Genomic DNA, 22,025 nt, shown 5'->3' with positions numbered 1-22,025 from the left:
TGTTTCTTGTTTCCCTTCTGTCTCATAAAGTATTTCTAAGCTTTCTTTTTTAAGTAGATAGTTTAAGCTCAGAGGAAAAAAAGAGGAGAAAAATTCTGACATGTATTACATGACATGATCAAATGTATTGATCATACTGCTGCATTTAGCTTTCTGATTTGTTATCTACTAAATTTAGTGGAAGAGTGTTATTTTAGAAAGTAGGAAATGCAGTAACAAGTTGGAATAATACACCAAATACCACAAGTACCTAGCAAAATGTAAAATACATAGCTGACAAATGCAAATTTTTTGTTCCCTTTCTCTGTATAGGTACATAAACGTTTAAGAACTGGTGGAGTTTATGAATGGAAAACTGCTGTCTTAGCCTTGAAATCCCTCAGTGAACAGATGTTTAATCTGAGTACTTGAACATTTTCCTTTCATTAAAGCAGTCAGGATGTTCTTTAAGTGCTCTGATCTGCCCATTCCCAAGTCCTCAGTGCATTTTAACTAAACAAGCAAGAAATTAATTTTAAGAATGAAACTGTTTCTCCTCATCTGAAGCTCAAGCATCTCAAGATTTACTTTCAGGCTCCAAAGAGCTGTTATTGCATACCATTCTCTTTATATTACACAAATACATTTTCTTGTGGAATTTTATAATATGATGATTTCCACAACTACGTCTTACCGCTGTTTCTCCTTTCTCAGCTCTCTGCTCTGCAAGCCAAGGTGCACTATCTAAAGTTCCTCAGTGATCTCCGATTATATGGAGGGCGTGTCTTCAAGGCAACACTAGTGGTAACATTTCTCTTTAAAGAGTCTCTTCTCTTGTTATTTTTTTACCTAATTCCTTTTTTTTTTTTTAAAGCTGGATCATATAATTTTCTTTAGAAGTTTATGTTCTGTTCATATGCTTAAAAATAATTTTTAATTGAACCAAATCACTTTTTGTTTCTTTTCATCTTGAAAATAACATATCTGTCATAATATAAATTTTACTGGGAATTTGGAGATAGATAGCACTTTCTTAGCAAATAACACCATCCAATTATCTATTGAATGCTAAAACTGATAGTCTGGAAAAATCTTAATGACAAAGTTTTTCTTTTAACAGAAGCAGAGTCCACTCATCGTCTGTCCATCTAACTATCCACCTAAAATCTAGAGTGCAATCAACATCCAGCAAGAAATTCCTTTACTTTTTTTAAAATTATGAATCAAGTATGCTCTTGTGTATCGTATCTATCTAGTAAAAACATAGTAATCTTTAATGTAAAAATGCCATGCAAATGTAACTCTGTGTAACTGAAAGAAGGGAGTGGTGATTTCCATCACTGTGCAGTACCTGTCGTGTTTTTCACTTGTGTTTTCTTTCTTTTTCTGCTAAAGCAGGGAGAAAAGCGTTCGGAAGTGACTCTGTTAGTAGGGCCGCGGTACGGAATCAGCCATGTGATAAACACCAAAACAAATCTTGTGGCTCTCCTGGCAGACTTCAGCCACGTGAACAGAATTGAGATGTTTACAGAAGATGAAAGCACTGTTAGAGTTGAACTGCACGTCTTAGATGTAAAAGTAAGTTTGTTATTGATTTGTGTTGATACAACATCTTTTAATAATGTTTTTGTCTTTGAGTATTAGATTGAGCTATGCTGTTCTGAACATTTTCACACCAAGAGTACCATGAGCATACATTTTCAGCTCTTTTTTTGGTCACAGTACATTTATGCCACAGGTTGGGCCTACAGTGCACCAGGCTGGTGTTTTCCAGAACCTGCATTCTAGCTTGATTCTAATTTGATTTTTCTCTCAGCTGCTCTCACTAGCAACTTGCTTTGTTACTGTCTTCATGGATTTCCATGGTAAGAAGAGGTGATGATGAAGTCTGCCTTCTTTTGAAGCTCCTTCTAGTGTAATACACAGTGTTATTACCAGTAAAGAATTTCCAGCTGCATTGGACCAGTGTCCCCTGTAATCCAGTGTTATATCCACAAAGTTTACTGCAAGTAACCACATAACAGTTGCTAATAAAATAAACTGTAAGAATGCACCTTGATAATTCCAATTTTTTATTCACAGATGCTCATCATTTACCTGTAGTCATTTAATTTATTTTCAACCTCACTTAACACTTTACATCTGTGTAGCATCTAGTGGCAAAATGAGTGGGGTTTTGCGTGTTATACTGTCCTGGTTGTTTTTACTGTGGTTTGTATTTAGCTTTGAAGTGAATGGCTTCATAGACTTTCTAGGGCATTAATCTGAATAATCAGAGATTGAAGAAAGAGGTCTCATTATATTTTAAACTTACATATTTGGTTAAAATAAATAGAACCTAACAGTTCTTTCGCTTACCCAGCTATACACAAAAAGCACACATGAGGAGTATTTTACTAGGCTTTTGCTTTGAATGCTTTGCGTGTATTGACCTGAAACTGTTCCTCTGTATTTAAGGTAATGAAAACAACATGGTTGTAAAGTAATCTAAATTCTCTTTGACAGCAACTTAAGAGAAATTTACTGGTTGGTGAATACAGCATCTCCTTCACCTTACTTAGCATTGGTAACATCTGAGGATCTCAGGCTGCTTTGCCTGCGTTACTGTGCTAAATTTGTGGCCAAAATTTAGCACAGTAACGTGCTAGTAATTTGAAAGCTATTATCACCTTTTTACAGATGGAGAAAATAATATAGAAATTAAATCCTTCCCATCTGCCCATATGTAATATGCAGTACTGTATGCCTTAGTATTATGTATTACCATGCTATTTTGTTGTTATTTATAATACTGTTGCTGTCTTACTGCAAATTGTGCATATCCCCATCTCCTTGCACTTCAACACATATGATCTTAAACCCAGAAAGACTGGCTAAAAATTAAAATCTAGGCGTTTCTGGGTGGAATTTGACAAAATGTTGCCTCTCTGTGGGGCACAAGTTGTCACTGTGTCCTGTGAAGGAGATGCAGGCACACACAGGTAGGTATTCTCAATGATGTTTTCATCCTTTCACTTAGCCTCAATTAGCAGATTCATATATCTAGCTTCTGAATGTACCAGTAAATGTTATATATGATATTATTTTCTTAGCGAACAGACAGTTTAGATTTTTATTTTTGTTTCTTTGAATATGTTCTCAGCATGTTTCGCTTAGAAAGTGAAGCAGGCAATAAAAGTTTAGCTGTCAGAGGACTTTTTCAGCAGATTAGCAGTACTTCACAGCATTGTTTTCAATCTGAGAGTTCTGTGGAGTTCATCAATTCATGCCAATCACTGCAGAAAAAACTGAGATGAATGTAACATTTCAAATGTCAGTTTTTAGTACTTGAAGAAAGAACAGAGATTAATTAATCCACTTTGTAAGTTTAATAATTTATAGTAACTATAATAGCTATTGTTTAATACCTTGAAAAAAACATGTATGGAATAGAAGCTCAAGCTTTAGCAAAAATAGGTTAGAGAAAAAAATAAAGAAACCAAAACCGTCAATATTTTTCCAAGTTGCTGAAAATAGTTCCTACAACATTCAAGGCACCTGGAATATTGTGGCCAAAGATGCTGTAGCACAGGCTTTTAAAGACTCTTTGGACCTATTGTGGGTTTGGTAGTAAGCTGTGATCATCAGTTAGGTTTTGGCCACAGCTTCCATCAGAATCAGTTGTCTTTTTACTAGTAAAGGGTTGAGTAGGCTGGAGAGCCATCCTTGGTGTGTGTGACATTCCTTCTGGAATGAAAGACAGATTGCATCTGTCTTGTTACAGTAGGCTCTGCATGCTGTATTATGATAAAGTGTCACAAATGTCCACATACTATGAGTTGCTACAAACGATGAATGATAAGATGGGTTGTTTATGGTGTAATTTCTATCTATGCATCATGGTAAGAGCTTCATTTTTATTTCCTGTCTAGGAGTTGTAGAGGCTAGTCACCTTAATAAATTACATTTGAGAATAACAGCTTTTGGTATTAAAAGCTATAGAGACATGAACACATCTTTTAGGCAAGAAAATGTATACATAATGACAAAAGAAAAATGAATTAAAGTGTTTCACATGGATGTCTCGGGTTCAAACTTGCTATCCTGGCAGCCACAGTTTTTCAAAGCTCTGAGGTTTCACTTTTTGTTAGGACTGTCTTTTTTTACAGTGTTTTGTGTTTGTTTTCTTTGCTGGTCACCTTTCTGGTGATCTTTCTCCAATCTCTTTGTTTATCTGCTTCTTTTTTTCACCACTTGTCTTTTCAGTAACACCAAGCCACAAACACTGAAAGTTTTTAACCTGCCCCTGTCTTGCAGTGATAGTTTTAACCTGACTGCTGTATTTTATGAACCTCAACTTTCCCTGACAGTTGCTTATCATGCTTCTTTGCATATGCTTAGTGCACCACATTTTCTGGGAAGCAGCAGATTCCCATACAACTGCACCTAATGTACCGAGTTCTTCATCTGTGGCAGATTCAGACTAACATTAGATAGTGCTTTTGCCAGAGTAAGATATCTATGCAAGAAATAGATGGAGCAAGAGTCTTAAAATAGTTTTCTTCATTCAGAAAATGAGCAATCAGTTGTTAAGATGTGTAGTTGGAGCTCTGCCTTACTACAATTCCAATCTTGACTAAACTTTTTATACTGTTTGATATTGGTAGTGAGGAAAATAAATTCTCACATGTATTTTTCAATGTCGTGTTTGTGATGTAATTACTTTTGCTTCGATGTAATAGAATTGTCAACAGGCAAACAAATTGAGGAGGAACAGCCTTAACTTGATTGTATTCTTCCTAGCCTATTACTCTTCTGATGGAGTCATCAGATGCAATGAATCTTGCTTGCCTAACAGCTGGATACTACAGACTGCTGGTTGACTCAAGGCGTTCAATATTTAACATGGCCAACAAGAAAAATGCAGGGAGCCGAGAAACAGGTATTTATCTCAGAGTATGTTAACGATGGCCCAGTGTATAAAGCAGAAGTCAGCTTGAGCCAGGGCAGCTCCAGATAAATAGAAAGCTGTGTTGAATGAGATCTGATTGCTGGCTCAGATGTAGCACCACAGTATTCAATTCAGCTTTATAATGTTCTAATACCTAGCCTATGATAGCATCTTCATGGTAAAATAAACCATGTGTCAAATTTCCTTCATACTCTAGTAGACAGATGCACACTCCCTGTGAATGTTATTATTTTATATGCATATATCTTTTGTCAGAATACATATGGTGTTGGAGAAACCAGCTGCTTTTGTGTTACTATGCCTGCAATAGCATTTTTACCTAGCAGGGGTTTAGATTTGTTTTAGGGTACAGAAGTCCCAGTTAAACTTTAGGTCATTAAGTCAAAAGGTATTTAACTTAGAACAGAGGTGAATTTGAAAGCATTTTTCTGAAGTATTTGATGGCTCAGCTATCCTATTCAGTGTTCAATACTCAGCATCAACAAATGAGTGTTTACAAATCACATGACTTTGTTCTTTGATTTCACAATATTGGTTTTATTTCACCATGCTATAGGACCTGAAAATAGAGGGAAGCATAATATCCTTGCTTCTGAGTGGAACTGTATACCAAAAACTTTCCTGGCTGAAGGAGATCAGGAGGCTCAAATGTCCTTTGCTGATCCAAAGCAGAAGACTATAGATGTTTCCGAAAGTCTGTTATGTCAGAAAGACCACAGACATCTGTACATAGAAAATACTTATAATTCAGGTGGATTTGATCAGCATCTCGCCAAGCAAAGTGACCCTGCTGAAACAGAAGAAAGCAGAAATTTTAACCAGCCTTCACTGCTGTCATTCTCAGGTTTGGAATCTAGCAAGAAAGCACAGGATTCTCCCAGGGGAGCAAAAGTTTCCTTTATATTTGGAGATCCCAACTTGGATAGTATCAGTCCCCAGACTCTTGGCTATGAAAGACTTTTGGATGAGAGTCCAGAAGTACTAGAAAAACAAAGAGCCATTTATCTTAGTAATGCCAATGATATTAAAGGCCTGGAGTTGTCACCAGATGCTGAAAGTATTCAGTTTGCTACAAATTCTGTTTACGCAACTATAAGTGATGGTAAAATATTTGGAGCTGCAGAAGGGATAGAAGAGCCTTTGCTGCATGATATCTGTTATGCAGAAAACACAGATGATGCTGAAGATGAAGATGAAGTAAGCTGTGAAGAAGATATTATGGTAGGAGAAATCAATAGGCCTGCTCTTCTCAGCCTTTCTGGTTCTAGTGATGACATTATTGATTTGACTTCACTTCCACCTCCAGAAGGTGATGACAATGAAGATGATTTCCTTTTGCATACCTTAAACATGGCCATTGCTGCTCCTCCACCTGGCTTCAGGGACAGTTCTGATGAGGAAGACTCTCAGAATCAAGCAACACAGCCTAGAGACAACAAGGAGCAAGACAGTAATCTAGGCAATGATGACATTCCAGTGTCGCTTATCGATGCTGTCCCTACTAATACAGAGGGGAAGTGTGAGAAGGGGCTAGATGATGCTGTAGTCTCTACACTTCAAGCACTAGAAGCTTTGGCCGCTTCAGAGGAGCAGCAGACGAATGACAATTCAGGTTCTTTCACCATAGTTACATTTATTCATTGAAAATCATTCCATCTCATCCATTTAGCTTTGGAAGTACTCCATTTCATGAGGGTTGGTTTGGTGTTTTTTTAGTTTTTCTTTTATTTTTTTGCCATCATTTTGCTTACATCGTATTTCATATTTAATGGAGCCACCACTGTTATTAAACTACCTGTCTCGGGAACTGTGCAATAAAGTCAGAGTATTCTTGCAAAGAATATTTTTGTCTCTAATACACCCCCTTTTGCTTGTCGCTTATCCAGGTGCCTCAGCTACTGTCATTTAATTGACTCTTATTTTTTGTGGCTTGCAGGTGTAGCTATCCTGCGAGCATATAGCCCTGAGTCATCTTCAGATTCTGGCAATGAAACAAATTCCTCTGAAATGACTGAAAGCTCTGAACTAGCCACAGCACAGAAACAGTCGGAAAACACTGCACGTATGTTTTTGACCACAAGTGAAGGCTATCAACCGCTTGTGGAAGAGCAGACTGAATTTCCCATCGCTAAGAATCAGGCTGGAGGGCCAGGCATGAAGCCCTCACAGCCTCTGGCTGGTGGTCAGGCTGCAGAGCTACAGTCAAAAGTTGTGCCTTCAAAGCAGATTCTTCATTCTGATAACATGGAAATGGAGCCAGAGACCATGGAAACAAAATCTGTCACTGATTATTTTAGCAAATTGCACATGGGATCCTTGGTATATTCTTGCACTAGTAAAAGGAAAAATAAGATGACAGATAGCGAAGTAAAAGCTTCCTCTGATGGCAATGCTACTATGAAAAAGCAACAGGGAAATAAAAAAGCAGAGTCTGATGAAGATATAAAAGCTAAATTTGGAACTCTTTCAGCAAGAGACAGCCAGCGCCTAAGCACTTTTAATGTGGAGAGAACTGCCTTTCGCCAAAGATGGTATGCTGCCGATGATGGGGCAGCAGATAAGCCAAGCCCAGAAACGGTTAACGGGAAGACATTTCCAAGAGTTCCTGTCCTTGGTAAAACAGAAACTGACTGTAAGGATGAAGTGGATCCTGAGGTGGATCAGGATGATACCTCAGGGCTTAGCCAAGGTGAAAACTTCCTGTCAGATATGACTCCTGTGTCTTCAGCCAAAGACCTAAACGATGCAGAAGATACTGATTTATCTGCAGATGACCATCCTTCAAAGCTGCCAGAATCTGAGCAGAGTGTGGCTAGACTTTGTGAGTATCACTTGGCTAAGCGCATGTCATCTCTGCAAAGCGAAGGCCATTTCTCGCTGCAGAGTTCTCAGTGCTCTTCAGTGGATGCAGGATGCAGCACAGGCAGTAGCACGTGTGCTACCCCCGTTGAATCCCCTCTTTGTACCTCTGATGGTAAGCACATCATCTCTGATCCATCAATGAAGGGCATTGCCTATGTTCCAGCAGATGAAAGAGCTGCCATTCTTCCAAACCATGGGGCGGCATACAAGGACCTGCACCAGCAGCCCGAAGCCGTGTGTCACAGGATGACGGTGCCTGTTGTGCATTCAGCAATTAATGCTGAACCACTTTTCGGCACTTTGAGGGAAGGATGCCATCGGATCCCCAAGATAAAAGAAACTACAGGTACAGCAGTAATAGAATGTTTCTTGTGTTTATTCTTAAAGCTACAAGTTCATGCTGAGGTCTAGATAAGACATATCTATTATCTTTATCTGGAACTGTATCATCAAGCTGTAGCAGACAGTGACATTAGACCTTCAGTTTATCTGTTCATTTTACTTGTTGAGATATTCTGATGAGCTGCATACAAAGATGAACATTTTAAAAAACTTCTCATTACAGTTAAAATATTTAGAGGGACACTGATGGAGAGGCCTCTCTTCCACTCTTTGGAAGCCTCTCCAAAATCCATAGTTACTTGTGAGTCCAAGACACTTACTAGACTGTAAAATGGCTTCAGAAGTTATATTAATGTCAGGGAGAAAAACCTTTGATTCATTCCTTAGGTGTCTTATATGCTATTTTAGCAGGTTGTCAAAACCATGCCAATATGAAGAAAAAGCTCCAGATGTTAAGAATAAGAAAATGTCATTACCTTATTAAGCATGAATTTACTTCACAGTCTGACAGTAGGCATTTCTTTAAAGTTATAAAAAATGCACAGCTTTCAGACAGCATTGAAATTCTTTCGGTTGGATTTTAAATGTTTCCCTCTTCTTGGATTGGAACCCACATGTAGCAGTAGTGTGTGAATGCATGAAAATTCAGAAGTAGAACGGACTAGGATTCAGAATGAGAAATATTTTTTCTCTGCCTTTCTCTTTGGTTTTCTCAAACCAAGATTACCATGAACACCTCTCCATGCTCTTTCAGATGTAGTTAAAGGAGGTATTTTAATCTGAAATTATTCATCTAATTAGTTAATGGAAAACATACCGTCCATGTATTAGGGGAGATTTAGGATGTTTTGTACATAATTTGCTATTCCTTTTCTTGAGCAAGTCTGCTGTAGCGAAATGAACAATTACTTATTCATAAATTATAATTTAACTGGTTGTAAAAGGCATTTTAGTGAAATACAAATACTGGTAATGAATTTTTGATGGAATATTTTGAGGAATGGAGACTATTGGGAAATACCAGGAAACCATTTATACTGACTGTTACAAGATATTTAAAAGTTCAACCTATGAATATTATCAGGGTGATGCTTAATTATTCTGTCTGCTCTTCTACTACCCCTAGTGTAGCTTTCACAGAGCCTGAAAAGGGAAGACAAGGAGGCATGCCTACAGCTTTTCCTAGACAGCCTCTAGCTGACTCCATCATGCTATCATCCATGCTATCAGAATCAAAGGTGCCAAGTCAAAATGAAGACTCTTGTGACATTCCCAAAGTAAATCAGGCTTGTGGGGCAACAGTTAGTTTATGGCCATATGACATGATAGGAGGAAGCCTCAGGATGCCGCAGAACAAGAAAATGCTGAGACGCAGCAGCAGCAGCAGCAGTATTGGAAGATCTGCAGGCACTGAGATGCTGTTTGAGAAGAAGGCAGCCACGGCCAGCTTGAAATGCCTGGACACCACCCGAAAGGAGGAATCCAAATCGGAGAGAAGGGTGGAATTTTCCCTGGGCAAAAAGCTGTCAAAAAGTTACTCTCAGAGTTGTGTGTACATCAGCACTGATAGGAAGGACAGTAAGAGGTGTTCGGGCACAGGCACCAGCCAGAAGGACTCCAAGCAGTGTCGAACACTGCCCTTGCGAAAGCTGACCAGCAGCACCTGGAGGTGTCGGGGCCCCTTTAGCTATTGCTTCCTGAGCAGAGGAAATGATGACAACGAGGAGGAAGATGACCGAGACAGCCATCAGCCCTCACATCTCTTCGAACCACAGACCCTGTGTGAGCTCGCAGAACCAGTTGCTCAGTCATCCAGTGACAATGAGCAGAAAGTCTTGGAGTCCCCGAAAGCTGCTGAGCCCCCACATGATGCAGTCAATGAGCATGAGAAGAGCAGTGCTGACACCCAAGGTGGCCAAATTGATGTGAATCTCAACGATGTAGCCTTCGATGCACGAATCACACGAATAAATGTGATGAAAGAGAAGACTTATGCAATGCCTGATGGATTTATTGCAGCACAAAAGGATGCCAATGAGCTACTCTCACTGGTCCGAGCAAGTATGGGCAAGAGAGAAGATTTACATCCAGAAACATATGACCTTAAACTTTCTAAGTACAAACAACTGTTATCTTTGGAATCGAGACAGTTGGGAAGTGCCTGCAGGAAAATGGCCATGGCTGATAAAAGCCCTGAGGAAATGCTTTTAGCTATGACTTCCAGCTTTCAAGTACTCTGTTGCTTAACAGAAGCCTGCATGCGTTTAGTTAAAGTCATGAACTCTGAAACACAGCAGCAGGAAATTATAGCTAAGATAGACGAGGTTGTAATAAACTACATTTGTCTTCTGAGGGCTGCAGAAGCAGTGTCAGGCAAGACCTCTGGTGATCCTAGCATTAAACTCTTGGCTCGACATCCGAATACCATGGCCGCTATTGTAAGCACACTAACACGTTCTCTTAAAATGCTTTTAAACAAATAAATACAAAAGTCACTTCATAATCTACCTTTGCAAAGCCATACATTAAAAAATTTTATTTACTGTATGTGTATGAACTAATGTAACAAACTCAGCTTTCTCTGTATATTTTGTTATTTTATATAAAATAGGTATGAGATTAAAAAAAGTTAAAATACTGAACACTGAGAAAAGTAATGACTAGATCCATCCTTCAGTTTATACAAAAACAACAGCCAAAAAACCCTTTCCCGAAGATCAGAAAAACAAACAGAAAAAAGTCCCATATAGGAGCAAATTGATGTTTGGCTATTTTTCATATAGTCAAATTTATGGTTGTATGAAGTGAACTTCTAAAGCCTGTTATGTCAATGAAATTGTTTTCTGTTTTGTCCAAGTTTTTACTTGGAAAATGCTCCATGTTTAGAATGATTAATTAAATCATAATGTATATAACACAATATTTAATGTTTTAAAATTATAATTTTTAAGCTTTGAAAATAGCAAAAAGACATTTAAAATCCAAGAGACTATTATAACTTACTAGAGAATATATATATAATAAATGACTCTTTTGTTCATATGGACTGAATTACCTGATTCTTCTTTTCTAGGAAATTCTGTATTTAAAAAAAAAAATTATTGAATATATGAATATACTAACTTCAGAGGGGATCTGATGTATTGAACTTTAGTGTTGGCATTTCAGACAGTGAAGGTAACTGTGCAGGCCTAAGGACACAGAAACCAGAGCGGTGGTGGTGTTCTCTCTGAAATGAAAGATTGATGCCATAATGGTCAGACCAAAATGTATGAGGCAGGTCTACACACCCTTTTTGCTGGTAAATGACAGAGAGGACCATCAGAAAATTCCTATGCTGTTTACTGTTTCATCATATATTTATGGTGCACCTGAACAACATGGACTGCATCTATTTTGTTAAATATTTTATACTTCATATTTTATGATTTTGAATGTTTAACTGTAAATAAGTTAGAAATAAAATGAAATTTTCAGAATACAATAAATATCTCTGAAATATTTCCAGCTAGAGACAGTTCTTCTCTTGAGTGATGACAAAGGCAATTTGTGAATAATCTCTTCCATCTGAACCTTTCTGGAAAACATTTTGTAGCCTTGTGTTTGAGAGGCAGCCAGAGCAACAGCTCTCAGTTCTGGCTGGCAAATAGGCTTTCACAAGAGCGTCTGGTGAACTTCTCAGTGACCGAGGAGCAGCAGCCTCCGTTCTCCAAACTGATGTAGGTAATTTTCACCTGTTTCTCATAACACCATGTGCCAAGGGTATTACTGCTCTTGTTTTGAACTTTGGGTTCAACCCTTTCAGTTGAAGCACACATGAAACTTTCTGTGCTGAACTAGAATGACTAAAACAACAAAATCAAGGAAATACTTACACTTCACTTCATAAAACAAAGACATGCCTTTCCCTCTGACTGTAGAGAAGTATCTTCAGAAATACAGTACCAGAAGCTTGATCTGTTGTCTGTAGCAGAAGAGTCTGATTTCTGAGACCAATTCACTTAGTACTTGGACCCACTTTGGAGGGCAGCTCAGAGATAGGCTGCAGGCTGACTGACACTGTCCTGTGTGTCACAGCTTGTCCTGTGTGCTGTTCACACTCGGTGCTCTCGTTTTGGCAGCCCAGAGAGTGGGCTGTGAGTGCTGCTCTTGCACTGCAAATACTAGGGGCTTTGAGTATTTCTTACTGGGGAAAAAAAAACAAGCTGAGCTGTTGCATTTGTATCTATTCCTTGATGGTTTTCTGAGTTTTAAAAATGTCAACAGTGATTTAGAAATGCTAAGTTTCAAAAACAAATTTAGATTGTCACAACTAAGCACTGACATAGATAGGAATGTGTCACTTTAAGCATTTTTAGTCCAGTTATTTCATCCCAGTTCTTTTCAATGGATTTAATTTTATTTCAAAGGTAAGTAGATTTTTGTTCTTCTTACTGTTCTAGAACTTTTCTGATGATAAACGTGTTAATTTTGCTCCTTAAAGTTAACTATGGTCTCTTCTCTCTCTCTCTCTCTCTCTCTCTGTCTCTCTGTTTTTTGATGGGTTTTTTTTAACAAGTGTGTGTGGGGGTGTCTCTCTGTCCTTTTTTCATATCATAGAAGAATTTGGATTGTAAATCTAAATGGTTCTTTGTAGTTCGCCTAGTTCAACCCCTGCTCAGGTCTAGTCAGATCAAGTTGCTCAGAGCTGATATGAATATCCAATTGTGGGACACCTGTCCTTGGATAGGTGTCCCACAATTTCTCTGGGCACCAGTTCCAATATTTGACAGTATTCATGGCTAAAAAATTGCAAAATTCTTTAGGTATAGTCAGAATTTTTCATGTTCCAACGATATCCATTCATGTGCATCCTTTAGAACAGTCAGGTTCTGTTGTCTCTCTACCCTTTCATCAGGCAGCTGTAGGCTGAAATAAAGTCTCCCCTAGGCCTTTTCTCCTCCAGACTGAGAAAAAACAGTTTCTTCAGCCTCTCCTCATACATCATGTGCTGCAGCCCCTGACCAGCATGGTCACCCTTGACTGGATTCCATGGTGTGATTTCATAAAGCACCACCATGCTCTTGTGTCAGTTTTGATAAATGGGATCATCTAGCCAAGCTCTCTGAGGCATCTCTAAGGAGGCAGTTTCTCCTTCCCCCAGGACTTTAGATAGCCTCATGTGGTACCATGTGAATCTCTTTTTCTTGTTTCCACACAGATTTATATGCAGGCTTTTAAATGCTGCCTTATGAGAGCTTTGTACAGTGGCACAGCTGCTGGAAATGATTTGTCTGCAGTCTCCTAGAGCCACATGTATTCACAGGCATGTTAGGTTAGTGTCTCACAATCATCCTTTGTCAGAAAGTACTCTCGTCTTTCTACTGGGCTTTTAAGAGACCTTATTGCAGCCTTTCAATACTTAAATAAGGCCTTATAAGAAGGATGAGGACAAGCCTTTTAGCAGGGTCTATTTCAGCATGAGAAGGGGTAATGGGTTTGAACTACAGATACAAGGAAGAAATTTTTTTATAATGAGGCTGGTGAGGCATGGAACAGATTTCCCAGAGTGGTTGTAGGTGTCCTGGAAACATTCAAGTCCAGGCTGGATGGGGCTCTGAGCAACCTCATCTAGTTGAAGATGTCCCTTCCCATCACAGGGGGTTGGACAGGATGTCTTTTCAAGGTCCCTTCCAACCCAAGCTGTTCTGTGATTCTAAGATCCTATAATTCAACTTGTCTTGTCCAGCTAAGGAGCGTATTGGATGATAATAGACATAAGTGTTATTAATTCTGGAGCATATCACCTTGCACATCAATCGCAGCTGAATTATAGCCCATTTCTATTAAACTTGGGCATTAAGGTAACCTTATCCTCCTGTGTGGCATCCTAATTGATTCCTGCATTAATTGCGCAGTTTAACTTCATGACATGAAGGAATGCCATCAGTATGTACCTACTTGCACTAAGGCAGTAAAGAAATGCTAAATGATAGAATGTCATCTATATACAAAATAATACAATACATTTATAAAATTTTGTATATACACTATATGTTTAGTGATTTTTAACTTGACAAAATGACAGGCATTCATGTTTGAGCCCTTAAGTTCAGGCTGTTTTATAAAATAATTAGGCAAAGTTTGCCATTTTGACATTAAGAAACAAAGCTGCATACCTGTAATTTTTTCCTTCTATTTCATTAATACTCTGTTGATTCATGATCACCAAATCATGATCCAGAATGCTTTATGATGTCCCCACTGCTCACCAGACATGTGAAATAATCACACTAGCACGTTATTGTAAGCTGAGAAATTCATTCCTGAATAACTTTGTCACACAATTTATATCAAAGAGAGACATGATTACTGCACTGAAATCCAGTTAAATTTAGTAGTATTTTATCAGGGATTAATTTGGCTCACTAGGGTATATCTGTAGCATTGTAGCAGCAGATGTTAAAAACCTTAAAAAGAGCCTTATTGCACTAAGCACTAAACTGTTACAAATTGAAAACTTGGTTCATGTCATGAACAGCTTAGTGATGAACATGTGGCACTAACATTAACCAGTATTTATAATTTACCACTCAAAATTCAGCAGTAGCTCTTGTGCACAAAAATAAGGTGATCACAATCTTCCACTGCACTATCTGTGAAACAGCCCTAATATGTTTTCAGACGTAGATTTGGCCAAAGCCACATAGAGGTTGAGGCACTTTTCATTAAGAACTCAACTAAACTAAACTAAACTAAACTAAAATGTAAATACATTTTACGATAGGTGTTCACAAGGTAAAATCTGAAATTTTCTGTCAGTACTGATGGAATTTGGAAGATGCTGATGGGTGGAAATTCATGATATTCAATCCAAACTCTTCCATTAGGGCCTGTAAAACAGAGGATTCTGGAGAGAGAGTATTTTGGTCCATGTGATCTGGGAGCCAATCTTTGATTTCCTAAGAGTTGAAGGGAAGGCAAACTAGCCTAACACCCTGTTGTACTATAGCAAATATGAATGTTTCAGTTTTGATTTTGAGGTGCATTTCTTTTACAAAGAGAGACTGTGGCACAGTTTTATGCAATAGGAAATACTTAATTGCATTTTAAAGTTCGTTTTGCCATTCTGAAAAAAAACTATTATTTACTCTGAGCCTGCAAAGCTAAGGAAGAGTAAAAGGAATGTACTGTGTCTCCTGCTCCACTAGGAAAATACTCTAAATTCCCTTTTTTAAGTGGTTGTCCTGTTGCACTGGGTTTATGTGCTCAGGTTTCCAGGGTGTTTACTCTTTATGGTACCTGCACTTGCAACAGTCTTATTCTCAAAATATTTAACAGATGGTACCTAGAGCTACTTCAGTTTTTCTCAATAGCCAACTAAGTTATCATTTGTTCTTCAACCATGCCTTCTTTTAAGATTACCCTTTTTCCTTTTTGATCAGGGAAATTTGACTTACATCTTGCCACCTGTGTAAGAGGTGCCTCTACTACCTCAAAATAAGGCACCTATGTGATCCTTCTACTATGCTTTTAAAAGTGGAATGAGAGGGCATCTGCGTGTTTATCTAGTAGACTAAGAAACCTCTTTTTATCTGTGATGCCAAAACTGCAGAACACAAATACTGGCCAAGCTGAAATGCATGTCACCTTCTCAAGGTGAAGGAAAAAGCCTTCATTTTGACACAGCCAGAAATGGTTGTCCTAAGACTTCTCCTCCAGGTGATCCTTCCCCCTTTCCATGATGCTAAAATGAAGCATAGAGACAGAGATTACAGCACAGACAAAGTCCCAACATCAGCAGTGCTATTCCTTGAAGTGTGAGAACTTTCTCTTGTGGTGGCAGCATCAAGTTTCCACTGGGGGATGACGCTTACATTTTTCCACTTTTATAGGAAGTGGAATTAGATGTGTTTAGATGTGTTAGATGTGTTCATTAGATGTGTTCCCTCTGGTTTGACTGTCCATTTGGGCAACAGGATTAAACAGAGACTGGACAAAGGACTGGAAACTTCACATCTGTGTCATGGAGTTCCACGTTACCTGAATTGCAGGAATGGCTTTCTATCATATCTAAAATTGTTCATTCAAATAAGGACTTCACCTCTAAACTACCAGTTTTTGAACTTGATAACCTGGAAAGAGTGTGTGTAGGTTTCCTTTCACTCTTCCAGTATTTAATTAGCCCTTGGCAGAATGTCATAGAGAACTATATTCATTTATTAGTATTTTATCTATCAGGTCCTCCCAAAATAAAAAAAGTCTGTCTGAGCTCTACCAGTGGATTTATTACAAGCAGATTTATGTATCACTTTGTATCCCACAGTGCTAATTTTCCTCTGTCTTGAACACTCATTCATGTCTCTTCAACACTTTCCTGAGATTAGTTGAACAGACTGCCTATTGGACAGTCCCCTAATAGTGTAGAGGAAACTTATCCTCCAGGCCCTGTGGCCCCAGTTTCAGTGAAGGTAAAGTGGGATGAAGGATGCAGAATTTTAATATCAACACTCTCCATTTCTCAGAGACTTCTGCTGCTACTTGTCCACCTGTTACTATGGAATGTGGGCTATTTGGCTCTTCTGAGTCTAGAAATGCTCTTTTCCATGCTGCAGATGGAGGAAGACTTACTCTTCCAGCACTCCTATTTCTCTTGTGCCTTATGAGTAATGCAATGGAATGTAAATTATTAACTAGATTAGATTTTTGATTGATGTTTTTGTTGGCCTTCTCATCAGTTCAGTATGTTCCAAGTTACCCACTCAAACTGCAGCAGTCCGGTCTTTTATTGCATGTTTCTTACCATATTTGAAGTCTGTTTACCATCCGTCACAGCCTTGAGCTGAGCTTATCAAGTTCTTTCCCTCTGCCAGGAAAGTGACTTGCAGGAATTTTAATTTGGTGTTTCATGTTCTCATGGATTCTCCTTCTCCAAAAAAGAAGTGGCATACTTTGTTGTTATCTTCTTTGACCTTACTCTTCAAAGATAGGCCAGCTCTTAAGATGCAGCCATCATTTTTGCTGAAGGTGTTGTCTTTAACATCACTTATTTGTTTATGCTTTCCTTCACCTTCCCTTGGGCTTCTAATAACATGCTTTATTTTGTACCTTTAATAGCAAAAGAGCTCCCTTTGTATTTGTAGTCCAGGCTATCTCAGAATATACAGACTGTGTATATCTCTGACAGATCCAGCAGTTATCTAGATGGATGGTAGGTGTCTCAGTACTTGCTATAAAACTTAGGAATTGATATTCCAACTGAGTGTACAGCTTCTGTGAGACTGTTGAGTTACTGACCCTCAGTATATCCACCACTCTTTCCCCAGGCACTGTGCCATCTCTGGTGAGCTTTCTCCAGAGCTGCCACAGCACTTGGTAAAGTCCAGAGCCTCTGGTAGATAATTTGTGTCAGTTAATTTTATGAAGTCGCACAGTGTGAGCAAATGTGGATATCAATTTGAAAGTTAAAAAGGAAAGAAGCTCTATGAACTCTATTAGCAGGGCTTGCTTCAATGTTTTAGACCATGTCAGTGTGGCTGATCATTTAAACAATTTTTGGCGTGATATGGGGAGTTTTATGCTCTTTTGACAAAGGTGATGACAAAAGTGTGAATACATCATCTATTGTTACTGCAAAGGAAAAAGCTCTGCAGTCTGGAGGGAAAAGGTGTAGGTATACCCTCAGAACAGTTTTATTTATAGTCTGTGCATCCTAAAGAAGACTAATTACTGGTAAGTTAAGTTTCTTTCCTGAAGACCAATCTCTATTCTCCATTCTAACTGTGAATTGCCATAAAGGATAATGGGACAGCAGTCTGTATCAACAAAGATAGAATTACACTGACTATAATAAAACAGATTACTATTGTTTCATACTATAAACAGAGGATCAAAAGAAGATAGTTGCCTGTAACTAGTGCAGAAAACTAGTAAAACTCCCATTTTTATGTAATAATTTGATAATGGGCAATGCAAATACGTTACATAGTGGTAGTTGTTTTTTACACTGTTTTTTTGAGAAGCTCTTCAGAGAGAAGATAGGTTTTTTAAATCCTTTTCAGTAGTGCATTGCCAAATTCTCCCATGTTGCTCATGCCTTTCAAGTTTCAGCATGGAGTGACAGTAAATGTCATCAACAGCTTTATCCTTGTAAATCTTCTTTTTCATGTGCTAAACTCGAAGTTTGTATATAGGACAGGTTTGAAAATGGTGTATCTAAGTATTACTGGTAACAACCTGAAGGCTTTAGCCTGTGTTCCCGGGTTTGGTATGAGTAGAAGTGCTGAGTTCCTTAATATAAATATGTGTTTTAGTATCCATGGAAGGAGGTGATCTCGGCACTTCATGGAAATCCCATTTTCATAGTGGTCAGGTCTGTTGGGTTTTTTTCTTGAAAGAGATGCCAAAGGATCCAGTTTTACTTTAAACTTTCATTTGCCAATGACCAATTTCAGTTGGTCATTGAAATGACCACAGAGGCAGCTGAGGATCTAGTTTGTCCCTGGGTTGGCAATGCAGACACCATGGATGCCTGAAGAATTTCCTGGTCTGTCATTTTGCTGAAATGGAGCATCCTGTCATCCTTGCAACAATTTCTGATATGAAATATTCATGAATGGCTCTAAAAACTGGCAGCCTTGAGAAAACAGAGCCACAAGATCAAAATTCTCCAGGTGCATAAACACAAGCTTACTTCTTCAGCTTATCTTCAACTGCTTTCTGTAGTAAGAGAAAACTCCTTGTGCTCCCTCCCTTAGTTCTAGTCCAAAGTCAGCAGGTTTTGTAGGAAAGTTTTAATGTTTTCCAGCCTTACTGAATACCTTGTTTAGGGCTTCTTCTACAGGTCACTTCTATGAGCAAATTATCAGCACAAATGTAGTACAGCTAATTGTACAGCTGAGTTTCTCCTGCCTAAAGCAGCCAGATGTACCTAATAACTTAGTCAAGTTTCAACAAGTGTAATGCTTCTGAAACATTACTACAGGACACTACTTGGATTAGATACTTCAAGCTATTTATCATACTGAATTCTGGCTTTTTATAATTGTGTTCTCAGTTTTCTTTCATACATTTCAGATACTTATATTTTGCACTTGAAAACCATGTCTTAAAAAGTGATGCATTAAGTATGTTTCTTCTCATTAAGGATGCTTTCTTCTCATTAGGGGTTTTACTTTTAAAAGCAGTTCCTACTTTCTAAAAAGTGTTTGCTGCAGCATCTTCTCTTTTAATCAACTAAACAAAATACTAAAAACCATCTTCTTTCAATATATGGAAGAAGTACAAGAGCAAGGCAGCAGTACATTCCTTGAGGAGTCAGGAAGGGTAAGTATTCACCAAAACAAGAGAGGACATGCCTTTCAACCACTTCATTTGTACACTGATAGGACTTCAGGTAAAATACAGTGTCCAGGAAAAAAAAAAAAATGCAGACAACCTTTGCCTTGGAGATGCTTCTATGGAGATTCCTGCCAGCATGTCCTCCATAAAAAGAAAAAGTTGCATCCAGCAGAAAGGTTCAGGAACCTGCACCAAAACTTGAAGAATGTAGTGAAGAGCCTTGGACAACTCTTGTGTCTCTGTAGAGGCAGGCTGTTCAGCCCACATGGCTCTGCTTATGGCATGAAGGTAAGGTTGCAATTTAAATTCTTTTTCACATTTTATAAAGTCAATTTCAAAGCTGCTGTTCTTTTTTCTGACTGAATTTCCCTTTCCAGTCTTACTGATTTAAAAAAAATAATTTTCAATGTTTATTTTTCTCTTCTCTTGCTATATGAAAGACCACATAAATAAGTAAATTAACCACTAGGTTACAAAAAAACTCTGATTCTACCAAGAGGGTTGTCTTGCATGTAAAACAATGTACCAGTACAGTCAGTATAGATTTGATGTCTTCTATAACAATTGCAGTATTATCAGTAAAATTTTTTAAAGAAATTTAATTTTTTTGTAACTGAGTTACCCACTGACAACTTATTTAAATGACATTGGAAGGTACTGTAGTGTAGATTTTTTTTATTTGCTTTTTTTTAAGCTTTATTTTTCCTTCCCTGCTTATTCCAAAATTCAGGAAAATGCAGTTTTCTTTGCAAAGGTTGAAAAGGAATCTAATTTAAAATTGCATTAGTCTTCCTAAATGTCCTTATTTGTACTTCACAAGTTACACATTAATAGATTTGGAATCTTTCCTTGCAGAAAAATTTGCACTGTTTATATCTCTTATGTCAATAGGACCTTTGCATTGAAAGGTATCTTCTTCTAGCTGAGTCTATTTGTGTTTTCTCAGTGCAGACAGGCAGGCTTAAGACCCATCTGAAAAGCGCTTGGTATTTTGATGGTCTTCCTTTGTAGACAGCTGTTCCAGGACATCACTGCTTTTAATTTCTTACCAAACCCTCCAATAAAAAGCTAGTTCTAATACATTTTTTACTTAAACAGTTCTCCTCTGTTACTGGTGGTTGTACATCAAATTCCAGATGAGATCTGACCCATTTTTATATAGTGGTAATATTTCTTCTCTGTCTGTGAATAATTTCTTGTCTGGCTTACCACAGGATGCCTTTTACCCTTCATGCCTGAAGCACACTGGTGCCTTAGAGTCATTCTGTGAATTACTGGTATTCTCAGTTCTTTCTCCTTAATCAATTAAAACTGATGAACTCCTAAGTTACCATGGTCTTTTTTTTCTTTCCCCAGGGCAGAATTCATCTTGCTTGACTCTAGTTGTCTAAATGCTGGGTATCGGGTATAAATCACAGAAACAGTCTCTGCAGTTAATGCAGGGAGAGGAAGAGACATCTCCAGAGGCACATTCAAAGATGTCTGGGATAAATAACCTCCTGGTTGTGTTTTTTTATTCTCTTTCTGTTGACAGTGTAGAGAGGCTAGACAGCCAGCTTGTCATAGTGTTGAATAGAGGGAGATGAAGATTTCTGCCCCCCTCTACCCCCCTTTCTCTTCACACTTTTAAATTTTAACACATATCAATTAGCATTTGTCAAGGTCATCTACTCCTCCCTCTTTCCAGTGACATCTGATCATCACTGAATTGATGATGTTTCCTATCTTTGAGTAAACAAAGTGCTTTGAAAGGTACAAAGCATTCCACAAAAAATGCATTTAAATCAAGGGATGTGCAGCTTTTTCCAGTATGTTTGAGGATGTTGTTTAGCCAGTTAGAACACATCTTCCAGCTTTTCAGACATTTTTCCTTGTTTGCTTTATTCATATTTGCATTTTTAAGTTTTGCTTACAAAGTTTTATGCACTGTGAAAATTTTGGGGAAAGTTTCTCCAAGCTACTGGAGACATTTGTGTGATAACTTATCATATTTTTTTATGCTGTTAATATTAAATTGGTTTCTTTTGTTTGATCATCCTGCTGATTTAAAGCTGAATAGACTATTAATTCCACCAAAGGTGCTTAAAAGTGGAGCTACAGCTGACTTTAGCAGTGAACAGTAAGAAACAGTTCCAAAACTACTAATATTAAAGGTTTTCTTTGAGTTGCTAGGGCTGAATTCTGGTGCTGAAATTCAGTTGAGGTTCAAAATAGAATCAAAATTTCTTTTACTGGATCATTAGGAGAATCTGGTTATTGAAAGAGGCAAAGATAGGATTAATTTAAAGAACTGGAGATGTTTTCATCAGAGGTCTTCAAATGCAAGCTTCCTTTGACTGGAGATAAATAGGCACTACTAGATGCTACTCATATCACTGGAAAGTAAAGATGAAAAAGAGGTGAGTCCACATCTAGGAAATGCTCATTTCTCTATGATAAAATATTAAGGAAGTCTAAGCTGACCAGCTCAAATGTTCATGTTTGCCTTGTAGATGCTTCAAGTTGTTTGTTTTTAAAGCCAATAAATGAAAAATCCCAGCTGAGATATTATAAGGGTATTTAATTTCATCAA

The 22,025-nt window shown here is 38.0% G+C and overlaps 1 protein-coding gene across 4 annotated transcripts in view; it reads left to right on the top strand.

Moving 5' to 3' along the window:
• The window catches only part of FRMPD4 (FERM and PDZ domain containing 4), a 296,031-nt gene extending 284,409 nt beyond the window's left edge, over positions 1–11,622 (top strand). For 3 of the 4 annotated variants that reach the window (XM_086880086.1, XM_023918368.2, XM_086880088.1), the window contains 6 exons: positions 694–783; positions 1,375–1,557; positions 4,762–4,900; positions 5,487–6,542; positions 6,867–8,138; positions 9,266–11,174. In XM_086880086.1, the coding sequence (XP_086736212.1) occupies positions 694–783; positions 1,375–1,557; positions 4,762–4,900; positions 5,487–6,542; positions 6,867–8,138; positions 9,266–10,617 (4,092 nt within the window). In that variant the 3' untranslated portion in view covers positions 10,618–11,174. Of the gene's footprint in view, positions 1–693; positions 784–1,374; positions 1,558–4,761; positions 4,901–5,486; positions 6,543–6,866; positions 8,139–9,265 lie in introns of all 4 variants that reach the window. The other variant, XM_023918369.2, reaches the window with a different exon arrangement.
• Positions 11,623–22,025: the final 10,403 nt, after the last annotated feature.

Source organism: Cyanistes caeruleus, chromosome 3 (assembly GCF_971803275.1).
Source record: "Cyanistes caeruleus chromosome 3, bCyaCae1.hap1.1, whole genome shotgun sequence".
In the NCBI taxonomy this organism is placed as follows: Eukaryota; Metazoa; Chordata; class Aves; order Passeriformes; family Paridae; genus Cyanistes; species Cyanistes caeruleus.
This window is presented reverse-complemented; position numbering and strand designations above follow the sequence as displayed.